Source organism: Heptranchias perlo, chromosome 15 (assembly GCF_035084215.1).
Source record: "Heptranchias perlo isolate sHepPer1 chromosome 15, sHepPer1.hap1, whole genome shotgun sequence".
Taxonomy (NCBI): domain Eukaryota; kingdom Metazoa; phylum Chordata; class Chondrichthyes; order Hexanchiformes; family Hexanchidae; genus Heptranchias; species Heptranchias perlo.
In genome coordinates this window covers 30210131-30232729 of record NC_090339.1, presented here as the reverse complement: position 1 = coordinate 30232729, position 22599 = coordinate 30210131, and the positions used below count along the sequence as shown (strand labels likewise).

Genomic DNA, 22599 nt, shown 5'->3' with positions numbered 1-22599 from the left:
AATGAGTCTACGCAAGCCCTGGCCATGGCCATGCAGCCTTTGGAAGCCAGCATGTCTGCCGCCTAAACAGGATGATAGATACCTTAACTGTGTCTCTGATATGCACCGAGCTGCTCTCCAGCAGAATGGTAGGAGTAATGTGGCACTGGCCCAGGAGAGGTATGATGTCGACAGGGGACATGGAAGTCGGAACTCCATTCAAAGCGCTCCCACGTCTCACCCGTTGCCCCATGCCAGCCCCCCTCAACCAGTACCCGACATGCTGCCTCCTCTCCCGATGGCTGATTCTGCCCCTTTACGGGTATAGATGGAGCAGTCTTTGGGGGGGCCCTCATGAGCTCCAAAACCTAGAGATCATAAGCCAAAAGCATCTCAGCAGTCGGGGCAGGGATCCACGCAGTCTGCCTCTACCTCTGCTGAAGCCAGAGGTGATGCACCACATAGAAGTGGTAGGAAGCATAAGTTCAAGAAATTGTAGAAATTGCTTCTTCAACAGCACCTCCCAAACCTAGAAGGACAAGGGCAGCAGGTACATGGGAACAACACAACCTGCACGTTCCCCTCCAAGTCACACACCATCCCGACTTGGAAATATATCGCCGTTCAAGCAGCGGTTCAAGAAGGCGGCTCACTACAACCTTCTCAAGGGCAATTAGGGATGGGTGGTAAATGCTGACCTTGCCAGCGACGCCCACATCCCATGAAGGAATAAAAAAAAAATTCACCACGGGTATATACATGGGTGTTTGAAGAAGTGTTATGTTGTGAAGTTTCCTTTTTTTAGTATTGGCACATAAAATTTATTAATCAGTATCACTTCCACATCTTGCCCATTGTTGCGTCCTGAGTGTGAAGTCGTCTTTTCATTTGCTTCATGATGAATGCCAATACATAATGCGACCCATTGGGCGGATGTGAAATGGGTGTAAGCGTGGTTGAAGGACTGTTTTGTGTAAAGTGTGGGGGGGTTGGGGGTGGGGTTGGTGGTGGTCGGAGCTGGATTGATTATTTCAGTGTCTCTTTTTTCTCACTCTTGACTAGGAGAACCTGTGAGAGATGAAGACATCCCTGGCATCCCGGGCAGCAATGTGCACGCCTGGTCTGGTGATGGGTGCCCCATCTTCATATTGTTCCATCTCCTCCTCCTCATTCTCTTCCTCTTCTTTAATGTTGTCGCCATCAGAGGATGATTGACGAGCACCTTCGTCCCCTCCACCTGTAAACCTCTCTGCTGCGCTATGTTGTGCAGGATGCAGCACACCACGATTATTCTGGACATTCTCGTTGGCGAGTACTGAAGGGCACCTCCAAACCTATCCTGGCACCTGAAGCGCACCTTCAACATGCCGATGGCTTGCTCAATGGCACGCCTGATGGTCATGTGGCTCTGGTTGTAGTGTTGTTGTGCCTCGTTGGTGGGGTTCCTCAAAGGCGTCATGAGCCAGTTTGCATCGGATATCTCCAACGAGCCAGCCCTTAAGTCTGTCTCCTGTTTGTAAGAGAGCTGGAAGGTTTGACTGGTGCAGTATAGATGCATCATGGCAGCTGCCAGGGAATCTGGTGCACACCTGCATAAATCTCTTCTTTGGTTGCACACCAGCCGTGCATTGATGGCGTGAAAGCCCTTTTGGTTGATGAAAACTCCTGCCTCATGTATGGTCCTCAGATTGTCAATGTGTGTGCAATCGATTGCGCCTGCACCTGTGGGAAGCCAGCCAGAGAGGTGAAACCGACTACCCGCTCATTCTGGCTATTGTTGTCATGGGGGAAGTTCACGGAAGCGGACCCCTGGCAAACAACCCATCCATCACCTGCCTTATACACTTATGTGCAGACGATTGACACACCCCGAAGATGTCACCGGTGGTGCACTAGAAGGATTCAGAGGCAAAGAAATTGAGGGCATTTGTACTTTTACTGTGACGGGCAATGTGTAGCCACCAGGTCTAGCAGGGAGCAGCTCTTCTTCAAGGAGATTGCAGATGTCTGCGACCACCTGGCGATTCAATCTAAGCCTGCGTAAGCTGCTCCTCAGAGAGGTCCAGGAAGCTCAGCCTCTGCCTGTATACCCTCTCACGTGGGAAGTGCCTCCTGCGACCTCGGCCGCTTTGCTTCTGCCCTCACTGCTGTTCTCCACTCAGCTCCCCTCTATGCTGTTCTCCACTTAGCTCTTCTCTCTTCTGTTCTCCAAATCTTTGTTGTACATCTTGCTCTTGTGCACCAGCAGATCCCAACACAACACGACATGGCTGCCGTGGATGGTCATTTTCTTCCTCCTCAGATATCCTCTCAAATGCGTCCATTCTGATCTTGTCAGTTTGAAAGGCTCCAAAGATTTTGCAAAAGCAGTCTCAATGCAAGAACTCCCTGCCAAATGTTTGCCAGAGGGAACTGAGACACCAGCTGCAATAACTGAGCTTTTACTCAGATGGGGCAATTAAAAGTTTCAATACCTACATGAACAGCGGCTTAGTTTCGCCTCCTTTCATTGGCGAGATTCAGGAGCTTCAGAAAACCCATGCTGGAGACATTAAATTTGAAGTTAGGCGACATTCAATTTAAGAACAGCTACTTGACGTCTACTAACTACATTAATCGCCCTGCTAATGACCTGCCCACCGGCACTAATTGGGAACATGACCTCGGCTAATACGTTGCACACACGCATCCGAACGTGCCCATGTTAAACGCAGAATTGGGCACTTTGGAACCGGGTTGCGGTCACGATCAAAAAAAACTGTGATTTTCACTTTCCACCCGCCCCCAATCCACCCGTTCTTGAGTGTTAAAATTTCCCCCCGTCTGTTTCAGGAACAGTGTTTCCTATAGAGGTGAAGGCTATTATCGCATAAAGCTGTTATTGGATCCTTCCAAGCCACCCAGGAGACATTGACCACATCAGGCACGTCTCAGGAAAGTGACAACAATTTTCCTGTTAAAAGGAAGCATTACCTGGAGAGGATGCATATCTTTCACTGGATGACAGGCTTCCCTCGAGTGCAAATGCCGTAGATGGTACCCATGTTATCAGAAGAACTTACATTTATATAGCACTTTTCACATCCTCAGGATGCCCCAAAATGCTCTAAAACAAATTATTTTTGAAGTGTAATCACTGTTGTTATATAGCCAAATGCAGCAGCCTAGTCCCACAAATGCAAATGAGACATATGACCAGATTTGAGGGATGTTGGTGTTGGTTGAGGGATGAATGTTGACCAGGTCATTGGGAGAACCCCTGTCATGGATCTTTTATGTCAAAACCAGTGTTGCCGGAAAGCCTGAGCACCATCCTGGCATTCAAACTGGGGGAGCCAGAGGCCCTTAACAGGCCAAAGAGGTGACAAAAATATTTAATGTTTCTCCAAACAAATGCCAGATTTCTAAGGTAATCTATCTCCTCTGGGATCAATTAGCTTTGATCACTGAAATGGTTGGGGACTTGAAAAGGCCTTGTATGGAATCCACACCTGCTCTCAGCAAGTATGGCTTCTTCTGGGCCAAAGGAATCCATTATGGGTGGAATCCCCAGGGTAGCCCAGGCATGCCACCAGGCACACCTCTAAACTGGCAGCAGACAGTTGGGGGGGGGTGGGTGGTGGAAGTGAGGGGAAGATTCATTTGCCCTCCCCTGATCACAATCTGGGCCAGACCATAAATGAGAGGATAACCCAGTGAATTTGGACGCTGATGTAAATTCCTTCCCCCTCCACCCCCTCCCGTGGGCGATCCATTCCGAGAAGTGTCTTCTTTTGTTGAGAAACTTTGAATCCATTATTTTTATTTCCATTGGATCAGTAATTCAGAGACACTTTGGAGACAATGTGGTCAAATAAAAGTAGATAATAAAGTAAACAATGTAATTTTAGACTGCAATGTTTACCAACTGTCTGCCTCTCTCCTCCCTCCCGGTTTGGCAACTGTGAGTGCCCAAAGCTACCTTCACTGGAAAATTCCTGGATGATTTTTCAGTTGATCTGCTAACATGTGACAGTTCATGCCATCTAACTTTATCCATATTGTTGTCATATATCAAAGTAATGATTGACCTCACTTTACATTGCTTGTTGTAACTCACATCCCCTTGCAGCATTTTCTCTGTAGCACGGAAGCTGTGCTCTGCCGTCACTTCTCATGAGTTCTTTCACAGACATAATTTAAGACAGACAGCTGAGTGGGATCAGACAATTTCTTTCTGTGCCAAAACATAGGTCAGACTGGCAGGAGACCAAGAATGAGGCCACAGTTATTATTTAATATCCAGTTAATTACATCATGACAGTTTTGTTACTTGGACTAACCTGAATGATTTGGAATTAAATTGCATAACTAACCAAGTGAGAACAGCACTTCTTGTTACCAATTAATTTAACACTGAATCGAAAAAAATTGTAATTTTTTTAATAGTATTTATTATACAATAACAAAACTCTGGTGTCAAAGTGTCACTATATGAGGATTTGAAAACTTGTAATACATGTCTGCATCTATTGGAAAAGACTGCAAAAATGGAGTTTCACCATCAGCAAACCTTAAAAAACTTGTGATATCATGTTAAAATTCAGTGGTCTCATGCTCCAAGCAGGGAGCTGTGCTTGAATGAAGCATGGGTCGGAGATAGGGCTACTACACTCTAGTCCCCATGTGCCAACCCAAGATTTCTTCGAGTATGGTTCCCTGTTGGAATCGTGGGACTGCTAAATTTACCTGAAAAGACAATACATGTTAGCTAATAGTTTTTTTTTACAACTAGAATGTTTTTGGCTAAATAAATGGTTGCAATTTGATTGATTGAGGGTATCACCAATATTAATTTGAGTGAAGTTATGCTTATTGGAGAATACTTTGTGTCATAATGATGCCAGGATGGTGAACGTAACCAAAGGCGAGGGAAGGAAGAAACTGAGTCAAAAGCGCAAAAGCTCTTAATTGTAAAGTAATCCTTCTATTGCATTATTTACTTTTATGCTCTATTTAATTCCTGTGAATGTTTCCCTGCTGTTTCTCATTCCACTCTGATTGCTGCTTTCAATGTTTGGGTCTTCTATGTTGCCATGATAGTTTTTTTTTCTTGCTAAGAATTATAGGTAAACAATGTCCTTCACTAACTTTTCCTGTGTAACTTGGTTCATTTTTAACACTTTTGCCTCTAAGTCTAATGGACTTAGAACATAACCTAGGCTGACACTTCAGTGCAGTATTGAGAAACAGCTGCATTGTCAAAGGTGCCATTTTTGTGGATGAAGTGTTAAACTGTCTATGCAGGTGAATGCAAAAGACCTCTTTGCATTGGCAGAAAGTGGGTGGGTAAAATTGCCCAAATCACTTACCCACCCCTGGAGCCGCTGAGAGCTGACCTGGTCCAATTTTCACTCACTCTCCTGAGCAGGCAGCAAGGACACCCATCCAAAGCTGGGGGAGGGGGCGGGGGCGGGTTGTTTGTTTTAACATATGCATGTCAGGTCCCAATGACACCATGGGGATCCAACTGCAATTTTTACTAGGTGAACTCAGCAGGAAGTGGCAGTGAGTTTCTCGCCAGGCCAACCTAGTGAGGGAGTGGACTGAGGCCAGAAGAGGCAAAAAAAGGTAAGTTACGAACATAAGAACATACGAATTAAGAGCAGGAATAGGCCATTTGGCCCCTCACCCTGCTCGGCCATTTGATAAGATCATGACTGATCTGATTATGACCTCAGCCCTACTTTCCCGTCTACCTACTATAACCTTTGACTCCCTTGTTAATCAGGAATCTATCTAACTTAGCCTTAAAATATTCAATGACCCTGCCTCTACCACTCTCTGGGGAAGGGAGTTCCACAGACTCACGACCCTTGAGAAAAAAAATCCTCCTCATCTCCGTCTTAAATGGGAGACCCCTTATTTTTAAACTGTGTTTCTTGGTTCTAGTCTCTCCCCACAAGGGGAAACATCCTCTGAGCATCTATCCTTTCAAGTCCCCTCAGGATCTTATATGTTTCAATAAGATCACCTCTCATTCTTCTAAACTCCAATGTATACAGGCCCAACTTATCCAACCTTTCCTCATAAGATAACCCCCTCATCCCAGGACTCATGCGAGTGTTCCTTCTCTGAACCGCCTCTAAAGCAATTATGTCCTTTCTTAAATAATGAGACCAAAACTGCACACAGTATTCTAGATGTGGTCTCACCAATGCCCTGTACAACTGTAGCAAAACTTTTATGCTCCAGTCCCCTTGCAATAAATGACAACATTCCATTTGCCTTCCTAATCACTGTGTACCTGCATACTAACTTTTTGTGATTCATGTACTAGGACACCCAGATCCCTCTGTACCTCAGAGTTCTGCAAGTTTTAAATTTATTTTTTTACTTTCCTTGTGGGGTGAGGAAGTGCAAGAGTGCTCCTCCGGGCCCCACAAGGAAAGTTTAAGTCTCCTCAACGTGATCTAGCCGCTCCCCCACCCAATGGCGGCGATCACTGCGGGATGGCCTGGCAGACCACTTATGTGGTCTTGGCGGCGGTCTCTGGGCCACACGAATGTCTGCCGCTTCCCACCTGGAATGGGTAGGAAGTCGGCCGGCGGCATTTAAGTGAGGCTGAAAGTTAAAATACCAAAAACTGGCCCGTAGTTAAAAGGCTGCGAGTTTGGTGAGGTGTTTTGGAAGAGTGGGGAGGCTCAGACCTTTTAAACAGAATGGAAATAATACTGCAGGCAGTAAAGTAGGTTTAGTATAAAAACAGAAAATACTGCAATTGCACAACAGTTCAATCAAAATCTGAAAAAAGGATAAGTTAATGCCTCGGGTTGGACTGAATAAGATATCTGAATAAGATATTTTAAATGTTATTTCTGCTACTAACCACTGGCAGTGCTAAATGATTACTGCTAGTGAATTAAAGCCAACAATTATTATTAGGTGGATCACATTTAACAGGAAGGAATGTTTAAGAGGATTACTTCTTATGCAAAATTCTATAAATATTTGTTGATATCTTTTGATAACAATGATTTTTTTTTACCTTGACGGAGACTTGCTGTTATAATGTTTTTTTTAGAACTGTTTTTCTTTCAATGGTTTCACAGTAACTCCTGTCAGTTTTTGTTGGTTTTCTAGTTTGGCATGTCTGTAATAAGGTTAGCCATTGTGATTTTACAATATCCACCGAACTGCTGCCCACCTTGTGGCAAAACAGGCAGTAGGTGCTATAATCAAAATCACTTTAGGGATGAAGACTGATGAGAATGTTGTCAATGAGGAGAAAAATGACTTTGTAGGAATCATCCATTTCTTTCATTGCAGGTAAGGAATTGGAGATAAAGCCCAACTTTAGCACAAGGAAAATTAAGCCAGATATTGGGACTTAAAGGAATATTAGGACATGTTTAATGAGCTCAAAATCAAGAAAGATTTTCAACTTGAAAGAAGCAGCTAACTACTTTCAGCAGGAAAAAGCTTCAGGTCAAAGTCAAATGTTTGTTTATTGTTCAGTACACAACAGGTTATGGGACTGAAAGTATGTGAGCAATTAAATCTAGCTACATGTTAAAGTGAGTCAGGTATATTGATTATCTGGATGTTAAAAGTTAAAAGAAGGCATGTCACAGCAAGACTGATAATGAAGATGAGCCTGTGGTTTACTTGCAGTAATCTGAGGTAAAATGAGAGTGCTTATACTGCATAGAGAAACGGAAAATAATACAACAAAGTGAGCTAGTGTGGTAATAATGATATTGGAATCATAGAATCATAGAATGGTCACTGCACGGAAGGAGGCCATTCAGCCCATCGAGTCTGTGCCGGCTCTATGCAAGAGCGATCCAGCTAGTCCCCCGCTAGAAAGCTAGATAAAACTTTACATATTGCCTTCACAAGAGAGATTAAATAGAATAGTTAAGTGGGAAAATTACCAGCTACTTTCTGTTGATAATGGCCCAGAAATTGCGCTGAGCAGCGAATGAACATCGCTCGCCGTTCGTTAGTTACAAACTCACCCACAAACTTCTCGCGGGCTTTTGGGCAGCAACTTATTTCAATAGTGAGCTGCAAAAAGTGCAACGTTCTCTCTCAGGCTTTTATGAGCTGTGAGAGCGGGGATAGGAGCACTCTCTCCCCTCAACCAATCAGGTTGAAGCATCCTTGACAAGCCGCGCAGAGTCAGAACCAGGAAGTGAAAGCTCCAACAGTTAATTCAATCTAAAATCAGTTAGAGAAAGCGAAATAAAGAGAGGGTAAGAAATATCGAATTAAAAGACAGAGATAAAAGAGACAGAAAAAGTAAAACATTACAATTTTTTTTTATATAATTGTCCAACAACAATTAAAATCGGAAGTAATCAGACTTCATAGAATCAAGTCTGATTACAACAGGCACTAAATTGGGCCGTGTAGTGCCAATTGTTTCGGTGCTACACGGCCTCTTTGACATCCAAGATGGCGTCTTGGATGCGCACGCACATTTCCAGCGTGACGTGTGCCAGACGCATCTTGGTATAGGAGTTAGCGCAGGCGCAGATAACGAACGCTGGAATCATGTAAAGTAGGGAGAAAATGGCTTCAATCAGTGTGCAATGCTAATTTAAAGTGATATACACCATTTTGGGACTTAACGCTCAACTTGACGCACAGTCTTAACCCCGACCACCAACCATCTGAACGTGTCTTAGAGTGCCTGGAGGACCCCTTACAAGCGCTATTTAAAGGGACCATGCAGGATTTACAGGTTAGTGGCTGGATTATTGCTTCTGGCTGCCCAGATATTTACAACTGTTTTTGGAGGTCTCCTACACTTGAATACTAGGATGCAGGGACATAGCCTAACATTTAGAGCCAGGACGTGCAGGAGTGAAGTTAGAAAATGCTTCTACATGCAAAGGGTGGGAGACGTTTGGAACACTCTTCTGTAAACAGCAGTTGATGCTAGCTCACTTGTGAATGTTAAATCTGAGATAAATAGATTTCTGTGAACCAAGGGTATTAAGGAATATGGGGCTAAGACAGGTATATGGAGTTGGGTCACAGACCAACCATGATCTAATTGAATGGCAGAACAGGCTTGAGGGGCTAAATGCCACTGCCACTTGCTGCCTGCTATTATGCGCCACCATGTCCTGCAAGAAAGCGGGATGAGTGTCTGGGTGATGAACCTGTCATGGTTGAATAGCTGCCAGTGTGTGTGGCCTGTGAGTTGTGGGTGTGTGGCTTGCAACAGTGGTAATGTATGAGGGTGAGAGGAAGCATCTGATTGGAAGTGTTTGTTGGTATGTGGGTGATGGGGGTGTAGTGCATGGAGCAGTGGATGCGGCTAGTGGTGCAGTTGGTAGAAGATGCCACTTGACAGTTGACCTCACTCATCTTGACCACTCGAGTCGAAGCATTGAACTTCTTCCTGCAATGCATCCATGTTTGTGGTGTTATGTATTTAGCATTGACTGCGTCCCCTATTGCCTCTCACTGCCTTTAGAGTATATGTCCTTCCCCCCCCCCCCCCCACCGCTGATATAGGATGTCCCTCCTTCTGTCCACCTCTTGCACCAAGGCCTCTAGTGCATCAGCAGAGAACGTTGGTGCACGCAGGCCAGGTACAAACTCAGATCAGCAGATTGGTGAGGTCTGGCATGCAGATTGGAGGATGTGGGATTTAGTAGTGTGCAACCTTTATTCAATGTTTTAACAGTGTGTAAACATAGGGATGGGACCTGCATCTGTATTTTACGTGTGCGACGTCTGATCTCCGTTCAGACTCCGTGCAGACAGTAGCCTGTTATATTCAGCAAATAGCAGGTACCATCTACCTTTAAGAGATTTCTAAGAAACATCCTCCCTTTAAGAGATTGAGCTCCCCCTCATGGTGGAAAGTGGGAATTGCATTGATTCCACATGCAAGGCCTGGAATGGAACGCTGATTGCAGGTAAGTCCTCGGGTGGGCCGAAACTTGCGTCCTGCCTGTGCAGGGGTCATTGGGCGCGGGGCAATAGCGCATCATGCTACCTATGCCCAAAAACGGCCCCTATCCAATTTTTCCCTCCACATTTTTAAAAGTTAATTTTGAGTGTCGGAGAGGTTGTTTGGCAGTCATTAAGACTTACCACACCGTTAAAGGTTAGTTTAGACCTAAAAAAAATCCTGCATACCTTATTTACCGTGGCAATAAGCTGAGATGAATTAACAGCGCAGATAGATATTAACGGTTATGATATAGTTGCGATTACGGAGACATGGCTGCAGGGTGACCAAGGATGGAAACTGAACATCCAGGGGTATTCAATATTTAGGAAGGACAGGCAAAAAGGGAAAGGAGGTGGGGTAGTGTTGTTAGTAAAGGAGGAAATCAATGCAATAGTGAGGAAGGATATTGGCTTGGAAAATCACGATGTGGAATCTGTATGGGTGGAGCTAAGAAACACCAAGGGGCAGAAAACATTGGTGAGGGTTGTCTATAGGCCCCCAAACAGTAGTGGAGATGTAGAGGAGGGCATTAAACAGGAAATTAGAGATGCATGCAAGAAGGGTACAACTATAATCATGGGTGACTTTAATCTACATATAGATTAGCAATAATACTGTGGGGGAGGAATTCCTGGAGTGTGTATGTTATGGTTTTCTAGACCAATACATTGAGGAACCAACTAGATAACAGGTGATCCTAGACTGGGTATTGTGCAATGAGAAAGGATTAATTAACAATCTTGTTGTGCGGGGTCCCTTAGGGAAGAGCAACCATAACATGATAGAATTCCTCATTAAGATGGAGAGTGAAGTAGTTGAATCCGAAATGAGGGTCCTGAATCTAAATAAAGGAAATTATGAAAGTATGAGGTGTGAGTTGGCTATGATAGATTGGGGAACTTTACTAAAAGAGATGACGGTAGATAGGCAATGGCTAATATTTAAAGAACATGTGCAGGAATTACAACAATTATTCATTCCTATCTGGCGCAAAAATAAAACAGGAAAGTTGGCTCAACCGTGGCTTACACAAGAAATTAGGGATAATATTAGATCCAAAGAGGAGACATATAAAATTGCCAGAAAAAGCGGCAAGCCTGAGGATTGGGAGCAGTTTAGAATTCAGCAAAGGAGGACAAAGAGATTGATTAAGAGGGGAAAAATAGAGTATGAGAGTAAACTAGCAGGGAACATAAAAACTGACTGTAAAAGCTTCTATTAATATGTCAAGAGAAAAAGATTAGTGAAGACAAATGTAGGTCCCTTACAGTCAGAAATGGGGGAAATTATAATGGGGAACAAAGGAATGGCAGAACAATTAAACACATACTTTGGTTCTGTCTTCACAAAGGAGGACACAAATAACCTCCCAGAAATGTTAGGGAACCAAGGGTCTAGTGAGAGGGAGGAATTGAAGGAAACCAATATTAGTAAAAAAATAGTGCTAGGGAAATTAATGGGGCTAAAGGCTGACAAATCCCCAGGGCCTGATAATCTACATCCCAGAGTACTAAAGGAAGTAGCCCTGGAAATAGTGGATGCATTGGTGATCATCTTCCAAAATTCTATAGACTCTGGAACAGATCCTACAGATTGGAGGGTGGCAAATGTAACCCCACTATTTAAAAAAGGAGAGAGAGAAAAAACAGGGAATTACAGACCAGTTAACCTAACATCAGTAGTGGGGAAAATGTTAGAGTCTATTATAAAAAGTGTGATAACAGAACACTTGGAAGGCATTAACGGGATTGGACAAAGTCAGTATGGGTTTATGAAAGGGAAATCATGCTTAACAAATCTACTGGAATTTTTTGAGGATGTAACTAGTAGAATAGATAGGGGAGAACCAGTGGATGTGGTGTATTTGGATTTGCAGAAGGCTTTTGATAAGGTCCCACAAAAGAGGTTAGAGTGCAAAATTAAAGCACATGCAATTGGGGGGAATATACTGGCATGGATTGAGAATTGGTTGACAGATAGGAAACAGAGAGTAGGAATAAACGGGTCTTTTTCCGGGTGGCAGGCAGTGACTAGTGGGGTATCGCAGGGATCAGTGCGTGGGCCCCTGCTATTCACAATATATATCAATAATTTGGATGAGGGAACTAAATGTAACATTTCCAAGTTTGCAGACGACACAAAGCTGGGGTGGAATGTGAGCTGTGAGGAGGATGCCAAGAGGCTGCAATGTGATTTAGACCAGTTGGGTGAGTGGGCAAGAACATGGCAGATGCAGTATAACGTGAATAAATGTGAGGTTATCCACTTTGGTTGTAAAAACAAAAAGCAGATTATTATCTGAATGATGATAGATTGGGAAAAGGGGAGGTGGAACGAGACTTGGGTGTCCTTGTACACCAGTCGCTGAAAGCGAGCATTCAGGTGCAGCAAGAATTTAGGAAGGCGAATGGTATGTTGGCCTTCATTGCAAGAGGATTTGAGTACAGGAGCAGGGATGTCTTACTGCAGTTATCCAGGCCTTGGTGAGGCCACATCTGGAGTATTGTGTGCAGTTTTGGTCTCCTTATCTGAGGAAAGATGTCCTTGCCATGGAGGTAGTGCAACGAAGGTTTACCAGACTGATTCCTGGGATGGCAGGACTGACGTATGAGGAGAGATTGGGTCGACTAGGCCTATATTCACTAGAGTTTAGAAGAATGAGAGGTGATCTCATCGAAAAATATAAAATTCTAACAGGACTAGACAGACTAGATGCAGGAAGGATGTTCCCGATGGCTGGGGGGTCCAGAACCAGGGTTAACGGTCTCAGGATATGGGGTATGCCATTTAGAACCGAGATGAGGAGAAGTTTCTTCACTCAGAGGGTGGTGAACCTGTGGAATTCTCTACCACAGAAGGCAGTGGAGGCCAAGTCATTAGATGTATTCAAGAAGGAGATAGATATATTTCTTAATGCTAAAGGGATCAAGGGATATGGGGAAAAAGCGGGAACAGGGTATTGAGTTAGACGATCAGCCATGATCATTTTGATTGGCGGAGCAGGCCCGAAGGGCTGAATGACCTACTCTTGCTCCTATTTTCTATGTTTCTATGTTTATGGAGAGATTACTTAGTTTCCAGCTAGGCAGGAGAGCAAGTTTGCACTGGTCCATTCGTTCAGCGAGCAAACTATCCTTCCTGCGCAGCTTTCAAATGAGTCGGGAATCCCTTAGAGCAACTTCTGGATTTTCACGTTTGACTGAGATTGCATGCTTGCTGGAAATTGCTCTTCCATTTGCTCATAAATAACGGTGAGCGCTGTTCGGCCCTCCGTTATTTTTGAAGCAAATTCCAGGCCATCATAGTTTCCAGGAGAGAGGGGCAACTGCTATGATCTCCACAAACCTGTCGTTTACTAGGGAAGAAAATAAAATTGACGCATTTGACTGTTACTTGTTTTTTTAAGTGGTTACATTAGAGAGGAAAGAAGAAAGAACTTGCATTTACATCGCATCTTATCATATTTCTTAAGAACATCTCAAAGCCATTCACAGAGTGCACTATTTGTTGTAGGCAAATGCAGTAGCCATTTTGCACACTGCACGATCTCACTAATAGCACTGCGCTGAGATAAATGCTTTGTTAATCTGTCTTTGGTGGCTTTGGTTAAAGGAGATTAGGACAGTTGAATAACCCCCTGCTCTTCTCCAAATAGTACCCTGAGATCTCTAACATCCATCTGAACCAGAACATTCAGACAGGTCAGGGTGGGCACCGCAGGGACTGGAATGCATGGTTGATACAGAAAACAATATTATTATTTAATTTGATGAGTTTCCTTTGACTTTTGTATAATTTAGGTGATATTAGTTGTGCCCCTCTAAAAAGGGGGCACTTTTGTTTGATTTTTTAGTCGATGATACTGGGGCAACCCAGTGTCTCCTTTGGGTTCACCAAAAGAGGCAGATAGGGTAGGCCTTGATTTAGTGTCTTATCCAAAGGACAGTTCCAAAAGATTGTGTGCTTGAGTTCTAGAATGGGTCTTGAATCAACAACCTTCTGACTCAGAGGCAAGCACGTTACTGATTGAGCCAAGCAGTAATCGTATTTAGGATCAGCTTTTGTGGCGGCAGACAGTTTGTGACCATGTCAACTGCTGCATAGTGCTCAACCTCTATTATAAAGTGCAGGAAAAGGCAGAAAAAAGTTTTCACAGAGATAATTACTACCATGGAGACAGCTCCACCTACTAAATACTTCACATTTCTGGGAAGATGTTTACTGTTAAGAAAAAAAGTTAATTTTTTAAAAACGATTTTATCCAATCCAATTGATGTGGCAGTGCTTAACACGTACATACTCTCATTCATATTTTCCTCAATACAGAGTACTACACTTTTAAACTCTACCAGATTTTGCTATCTTTACTTAAAAGCTGCTTCTTGTTAACTCATTTAAATTCTTAAAGCGATATGATGAGGAAAGTATTTGGTTCACATCCGGCACAGAATGTTTTATTTTCCTTGCAGTCAATTAAAGCAACTCTTCAGTGTCGTTTATTTAAGTTACTGGCAATGTTATACGCATGGACAGTGTAGCTTTAAGGGCTGCTCGAAGCCCCTTACTGGATGCAACAGAATGATGTCATTAGCTCCTCTTGCCAGCTTCCCTGCTTTTCACATTCTACAAACTTCAGAGCTGGAATTTCTATTGTACGGTAGCATGGAAATATAATCTAAAGGTAATTAATTATATTTTGTCAGACCTTGAAAAAGAATTAGAATTTTCCATCCTAACCTAACATTAAGGATTTTTTTTCTGTTTTGCCAGTTGCTATTTACTCTAAAATCTTTTACTACTGTTACTGTTTAGAGAAGATTCTTTAAGTTTTTAAGTGAACCTTTCTTCAGCGGAGTAAAACAAAGTTAGTGAGCCACTGTGCAAGGGGTGACTGTCCTGATTGTTGAATTCTTGTGTATGATTTGTGCATTATTATCCTCTTTGGGTGCTGTAGATGTTATTCATTGCCATATGACAATAACTTTATGGCATAGCTGAATTCTTTTCTTAATCTCATTCATAGATATAACATACTTGCGAAATTTCCAGAAGTTTCAAACAAATTTGAACCAAAGCATTAGTTCAACGAGTCATGTTGAGAAGACTCTTTTTGTTGCTCACTCTATCTGTGAGAGCAGCTGTTGGATATAGATATGGATACGAAGGTAAGTGAGAGAATTTTGCTGATTTCTTTTCCTTGTGGTATTGAGGGAGTCTAAGTGTTGGAGACTTTTTCATTTAATTCCAAGTTTCTCCTCTGTTTTTTCTGAAACCATTGACTCCTCTGATGTGCTGTTCCAGGGGTTTCAGCAGCCCTCCGGTGCCTCATGTAACTGGCCATTCTGTGGGGTACTGTGAGGGTGGGGGTGTTGTGTGTGCACCAAGGGTCCCGCGGCTGGTTTGGAGGGGAGCTCAGGGCAGCAGAGGCCTGGACTTCCCTTGTGGAGCCTGGAGAAGCAGTTCTGCCGACAGGGCTCCTCTAAGTTGACACTGAGTTGAACCGTTGGATTCCACTAGAGAAGAGTGAAGATTTCCATGACAAATCTTAGTTTTGGTGTCTTGTAATAAGAAATGTTTTCTCTCTCTCTAGCTTGTATACCAATGACTCATAATTAACGCTAAAGAAAACCACATGCTTACGAATAGAATTATATTAAAAAACCAACAGTTAAGGGTGTTAATTGATAGAATTGCTAGCTCTTTGCTTTCTTGTTCAGTGCTTTAGGATTTGGTGCTTTTCCATTCAACTGCAGCTTGATGAATTGCCAAAGGGTGATTAGCTAAAAAGTTAGCTGTAAAATATTTTTGATTGAACACAGCTGAGATTTATTGAGGTTATAAAGCTGTGACGGTCTAATGAATTAAAATGATCATCAAGTGACACCAGGAGGTTCAGGAGTATAGGAAAAGGAGAAAAGTAAAAACTTTTGAGGTCTGAATGACTAGTAGTAATGGATTTTATAACATATTTCAATGTGTGCTTTCATTGACTGAGTACAGGCAGTTTGGAAAATTGTAGCCCTTTGACAAGTAATTTGATCCTTTCCAATAGGAGGGAAAACAAGTCAACCCATAATTTAATTAGCTAACTAATAAAATAATTTTCAGGAGGGGGGCGGAAGGGAACAATAATTAACAACTTAAATTCACAAAATCACTTATCGGACAACACAGGATGTGCTATAAAAATGCTAAAATTTGTGAGATCGTAGATAAATTGTGGCAGGGAATTGCTGTGCTCAATCCTCATCTGTCCTTTAATTTCTTATGTGTGTGTTTTCTTCCCGGACTCTGAATTGGTTGACGTATTGATGGTTTCAAACTTTGGCCTGGTCTTGTTTTTCATTCAGAACACTTGTTGTTTATTATTCTAACTTTGTGCTGTTAAGATTCATTATAACGACAGATGGTGGCTTTTCTGTCTCTGGAAACCAAAAATAAATTTGTCTAACCTTTTCATGAGGAAAACCGAGCTCCTTTAACTAAAGCTTGGTATTCACATAGCTTCTCCTTCCACTTTGTAACTTTTCACATGCCACACAAAAATCTGTGACAAGGGGCTCAATTTTCCCGGGAAATTGAGGGTGCGTTGGGGGCGGGGGGGCTCCGAAAATCAGAGAAATCCCGTTCAGGTTCGGAACCCGGCTCCAACCCGCAGACTTCCAGGTTCCCCACTGACATGTCTGGGTGTGCGTGCGCCTCCCGAATGCAGAAGTCCCACCGGCAATTAAAGCCGGCGGGATGATACTTGACACAGTTGTTTAGATAGTTTAAGTAGTTGAACTACTTAATTTTCTCCACAATGAGGCAGGGGTGCGATTTTGAAGCATCCTCAGCGTGTTTTCCATGCTGTGGGAAACACTCCATGTTGCAACAGATGTGTTTCAGCCAGCAGCCAGTTGCACATTCAAATGTTTATTTGGCAGATGGGGAGAAAAGGTCACTTATTGCAGCAGGGCACTCAGTTCTTTCAGACAAAGTCCGAACAGCCGTTGTTAGGGCCTGAATGGACTCATTTGTGAGCCGGGCTGGAAGCTCAATGGGGGCTAGCCTTCGCTCCATTGCAATCATTCCCACACTTACCTGTGACAGTATCTCAGAGAGTTGCTCACGTCCCTGTGACACTATCTCAGAGATTCCCTCACGTCCCTGTCACAGTATCTCAGAGATTCCCTCCCGTACCTGTGCCACCATTCCACTCATGCAAGAGTTGGACTCCTCCATCCTCTGCGCTATTGTGGAGAGTGCGTATGACACCTGTTCCAGTACCTCGCAAATGCGCTGCTGTCTCTCAATCATTCTCCTTTTAAAGGATGGCCCCCAGGGTTCAGTATCTGCGTCCAGCTGAGCAGAGCCTGGAGAGGAGTGCTCCCACTAACGTGGACTCTCCACAGCTGCCCCTGCCACCAGTGTCTGTTCGTGCTCACGTGTGTGGTAACTCACCAGGTGCCAACCCAACTATCTGAGGACTAGAACCCACTGAGGTGTGAGTATCTGCGCTGGTGGATGGCTCACAAAGATGTGACGGTGCACCCTCAGAGGCCGGCAGGTCCTCTGAGGAATTGCCCTCTGCCGTCACAGCGATCTCTGAAGGCCGTGTAGGAGAACAGAAGACAATATTAAGCATGATCACAGATGTGTCATGTTGCAATGAGCATACTGAGGTGCTGAAGTTGGCAAGGCATGTTAACATCAATTCATATTGTGTGTGATGAATGTTAAAGTTGTGTCACCAGATGTTTGTCAGGTACCAGTCTCGGCATCCTCGACGGACAGGCACTCGAGAGTTCGGCTGAGCTCCAGCGCCTCCTGCTCCACCTCTGTGAGGATGACGATTTGTTGCAGCCCCCCCACGGTCCTTGCCCTCTCCTGTGCATTCCGGGCTCTCCTCCTATAAGGGGAGCAAGTACAGACGTGTGAGTGACTGATGGTGACGTGGCCAACTGATGAATGCATTGGTTTGGGTGCGGCTGACTGTGAAAGAAATGCATCAGAGGGTGAGTATGAGACAGAGCCATCACATTGGATGAGGATTGGGTTGAGTGGCAGTGGTGGGGTGACTAATGGGGAGGTGAGGAAGTGCTGAGGAAGTGCAGGTAGGTTGAGGATCAGCCTTAAGTGGGTGTGAGGAGTGATGTGATAGAGTAGTGTTGGCAGTGCAGAATGAGTTGGGGGGGTGGGGGCGGTGATGTGGAAGACGGAATGTAGGAGAATGAGTAAGAGTACTCACTTTGGCTGACCTAGTTAGGTCATTGAAGTGCTTCCTGCACTGGACCCATGTGCGCGAGATGTTGCTGCTGCTGGTGACCTCTTCTGCCACCTCAAGCCAGGCCTTCTTGGTGGCAGAGGCAGGTCACTTCCTCCCGTCCAGTCACTTCCTCCTGTCCACCGGTAAAACAGATTCCTCCTCCTCTTCACCCCATCCAGTAACATCTGGAGTGAGGCATCATTGAATCTAGGAGCAGCCTTTCCCCTATGCTGCTCCATTGTGCTGTGTGGGTGTTTACTCCAGGAAAAGCCATTGGAGGACTGCCCCTTTGAATAGAGCTCCTCCAGCTGACAGCCTGTGGTGCGGGTGCGCAGTCCGTCCGTTGCGCAACTTTCGGACGGCAAACTCGGAAGCCACGTTAAGTGACACGAATTGAGTTGTGATCGCGTGAGGAACGGACATTTTTTATTGGGCAGGTTACCCGTGCGCCCATTCGCCTCCCCGCTGCCATCCCACCTCCACTCTAATATCGGGGCCAAGAACTCTATAAATTCCTGTAAAGACGTTCCTAGACATTTGCTATTGTTGAATGGTTAATACGTGGAATCAATTTCCTAACTTTCCAAAAAATACACACAAAAAATTGAAATCTGGAATTCTCTCCCCCAAAAGGCTGTGGATGCTGGTACAATTTGAACTTTCAAGGCTGAGATTGATAGTTTTTTGTTAGCTTCATTTCCCTTGATACATTTAACTAAGGCGAACAAATGGAGTTGAGGTACAGATCAGCCATGATCTAACAGAATGGTGGGCAGGCTCGAGGGGCAGAATGGCCTACTCCTGTTCTTACGTTCCTACATTTCAACTCACAGGGAGATTTTAACCCTACCTGCCAGGCGGAAACTGGGTGAGTGGGCAGCTGAAATCACCCAACTTACTTACCTGCCCTGGAGCCGTCGGGAGCTGACTGGTTTGGATGTCACCTGCTCACCTGAGCAGACAGTAAGGAAACCTTCCCAAAGCCTGCAGGGTCCTCTTTAACATTTACAGGTCTCGCCCCAATTACGTCATCGGGATGTGAATGCAATTTTTATTTGGTGGCCTGAGCAGGAAGCGACAATATGTTTCCTGCCAGGGCAACCCAGCGGCAAAAAAGTTCGAGGACAAAAGATGCCCAAAGAGGTAAGTTAATATTTATTTTTTACTTTCCTTGAGGAGCCAGAAGGAACAGGAGTGTTCCTCTGGGCCCCATAAGGCTTCCCCTGCCGTGATATCGTCCCCCACCCCATTGTGGGAGTCGTGACAGCTGATCCTGCCGCATACCTGGTCTCGGCAATTTTCCGTTACTTCTCGCCTGGAACAGGTGGGAAGTTGGCTGTGGGATTCAAATGAGACTTGGATTGAAAATACCCCTGGCCTCATTCCTGGAGCAGTGGGTGAGTTTCTAATTCATACCATGGCTTATCTGTTGAAAACTGGCCTTGAGTTAAAATTGGAGCCATAGGATTACAAATTGAAAATAAAGTAAAAGCATCAATGTTTCATTGTGTGTGTGCATGTGCGTCTATGCATGTGTGATTGAAATTTGCCTCACATACTTGGATATTATTTAGTATGCTGAGTTTTCTCAGGTTTTAATTGAGTTGCCAGGTCAGTGGTGCTGAATTTCTTAAATCTAAGCACCTGGAATGTATCCTCCTTCGAAAACTGGGGCCAGAACAAAGGACATGTCCCATGTATTCAACAATGACAAAAAATTTGCAACCTTTAATAATTGATACATTTTTTTAAGTTAATTTTTTTTGTGCTCATCAAAGTGAGGGATGAATTGCTAGGGACTGGAATTCTTCTCCAGTTTGGCAGTCAGTCTCAACATTAGTATGAACCAATATAGGGTAAAGCTCCTTCTACTCTGTTGCAGCAATATATCTTAACCCAGCCTGCTGGGGGGCGGTAGGGGATGGGGGGGGGGGGGCAGAAAAAAGTGCTGAGAGGGATGAATAATGTTAGCTATTTGACTTATACCGTGAGTGAAGAAGTAGAGGACACAGGTTTCAAATGAATACGCCTCTCAAATTGGATGAAACTCTGGGCCTATAATTCTGATTGGTAGGCCTCAATGGAGCTCTCACCAGCTAAGAGTTGTAAGTGTTCTGTGGAGCCCCCAAGAAGGACCCCAGACTTTGTGCAGACAACAGCAATCGATTCCAATCTTGCCTTAAAAATCACTACAGGCTCCCTTAGGAACTGAAGATTTTTTCTACTGTTTTAATCTTTAACTCTGGAAGGTTCTCAGGGAACCTATGGAAGGGCATCTGTGGGCCACTCCACCTTACAGTGGTAGATTGGGGCGGGCACCGCCGAAGTGCCCTTACACATATAGGAGGCCCGCCCTGACCAAGCAAATGACCCTGTTGCTGCACTTTAGGATGGGACCTATGGCCATTATTTTGGCAGCAATGAGGTCCACCTCATCGCACTTGCACTGGCAGAAAAGAATTTGAATTTTGGCCCCTGCTCCTCCTTGTATTTCCCTACATACACACACACAATTGGAAATGTGGAACAAACTCCTAGTAAAAGCAATTGAGGTTGAATCAGTTAACTTTTTAAAAAAATAGAGCTAAATAAATATCTGCTTGGGAGTGAATTTAGGATTACAGTCTGAGATCAAATACTAATGGAACATGATGGTCCTACGTAGTTGGAGCTCAGGGTGCGATGGAGGTAGAGTGAGAATATTGTTTGTGAGGGGCTGCAGGCCAAGGAGGAATAGTGGAGATGTGAGGGTGAATGAATATTGAATAATAATAACGGGGTTTTCCTTGATTACCTTTGTGGATCAAAGAGTAATTATACTGAATGATACCTCAGGAGATTAAATAGATGAGGCAGAGTCTATGAAGGCAAAATTGTACATGATCTGTGGAAGAAGTGGGCTTGATGGGCCGAATGGTTTTCTTTCATTCTGTGCTTTCTTATGTTGTTATGTAACACAATGAACAATAGTGCCATGAGTGTGTGCTGCAGTCATCCATTTTTCTATTGTGTATCAATGTAAAGGAAAATCATTTACCTTACCCAAGAATTGGCAATATGGAAATAGCAAGGATGTTGCTGAGAAAACATACAGCCATGTTTCACAGATATCCAAGCAAGACAAAAAAAATCCTTAACTGTTGCCTCATATATGTCAAATATACAGTTTTCTTCTAAAGCTCCAGTCTTGCTAGTAAAACCTGGGCAGATTCAGAAATGCTTTGACTGGTTACATGATATTTATAACTGGAAATATCTGATATTTCAGGACTAGCCACCCTGCTCCATTTATGAGTCTCAGTGCATTTCTTGAAATGTTATCTGTTTGCTTATTCTAAATGAATTGAGATTGGATGTTTTTATATGACAGTTTGTGAAAACAACGATACCTAATCCTTCTAATAGAGCTAGCACAGTTTTACAGTTATCTGCATTCCATCACTGAAGACAGTTAACAATGCTTTTAGCGGAGATAACATCAGATATCTGCATCTTGTACAATGTGTCGAAACCTCCCTCATCTCAACATGTTTATGAAGTACCAATGGAGGAGTTTGTTGAATTAAAAGGGCACTGTCTTCATAAATAAAAAAATTGACAAATCCATTTCTCTTGGGAGGGAAAAAAGTCATTCTTGTCAGGATGATGTCATGTGCTAATAATGCAATTATCAATGTTGATAGGATTTACGACATCCCATTTGTATCAAACAATTAAAGGGTTGTCAAACCTTTTCTCCTAAAAATTGTATTCCTTTATCAAAGACTATTACAACTGTAATCCAAGGTAGCCAAACAGAATATTAAACACAAATCTTGTGTTGCTCTATTGCTTATTCATGGTTATAGTTCCAATTGAAAATGCTCTTTATCTAAAACTGCGTAATGGAATTGAACGTAAATGTAGTCATCTTGCAGTTATTTTCCCCGACTGTTGTAAATACTGTCAGGGTTAAACGCAAAGGTTCAGACCAACTCTCCCAGTCAACTTTCTTTGGGCCAATCTGATCAGTACTGGCCTGAAGTTTAATTTTAATCAAAAGCTTTACTCTCACTCCATAGGAGACTCCACCATAATAAACTAAAGACAGATTCTTTCAGCATCACCTCAATTGATGACATCTGCAGTAATATTCTGTGTGCCATTGCTGTCACGGGCATTAGGCAATTTTAACCTAACCCGCCCAATGGGAAACTGATGAGATTGGGTGCAACACTGATTTTGCACCCTGTCCGACTTTACTCTCCAATGTAGTCAGTGGAGAGTAATATTAGGTGGGGTGTAAAACCAGCATTCCATCAATCGTGTGGGTTTCATGACGGGCAGGTTAGTTTAAAACTACCCCCAAGCGTCCATAGAAACAGAATGGAGGAGATTGATATGTCAGGAAAGCCTGGTAGGGGAAAGGAGCTATGGT

The 22599-nt window shown here is 43.7% G+C and overlaps 1 protein-coding gene across 1 annotated transcript in view; it reads left to right on the top strand.

The window, feature by feature from the left end:
• Positions 1 to 14567: 14567 nt before the first annotated feature.
• Positions 14568 to 22599, top strand: part of srpx2 (sushi-repeat containing protein X-linked 2) — a 66663-nt gene continuing 58631 nt past the window's right edge. Inside the window, exons 1-2 of the mRNA XM_067997000.1 lie at positions 14568 to 14615; positions 14958 to 15099. Of these exons, the coding sequence (XP_067853101.1) occupies positions 15027 to 15099 (73 nt within the window). The 5' untranslated portion in view covers positions 14568 to 14615; positions 14958 to 15026. The remainder of the gene's footprint in view (positions 14616 to 14957; positions 15100 to 22599) is intronic.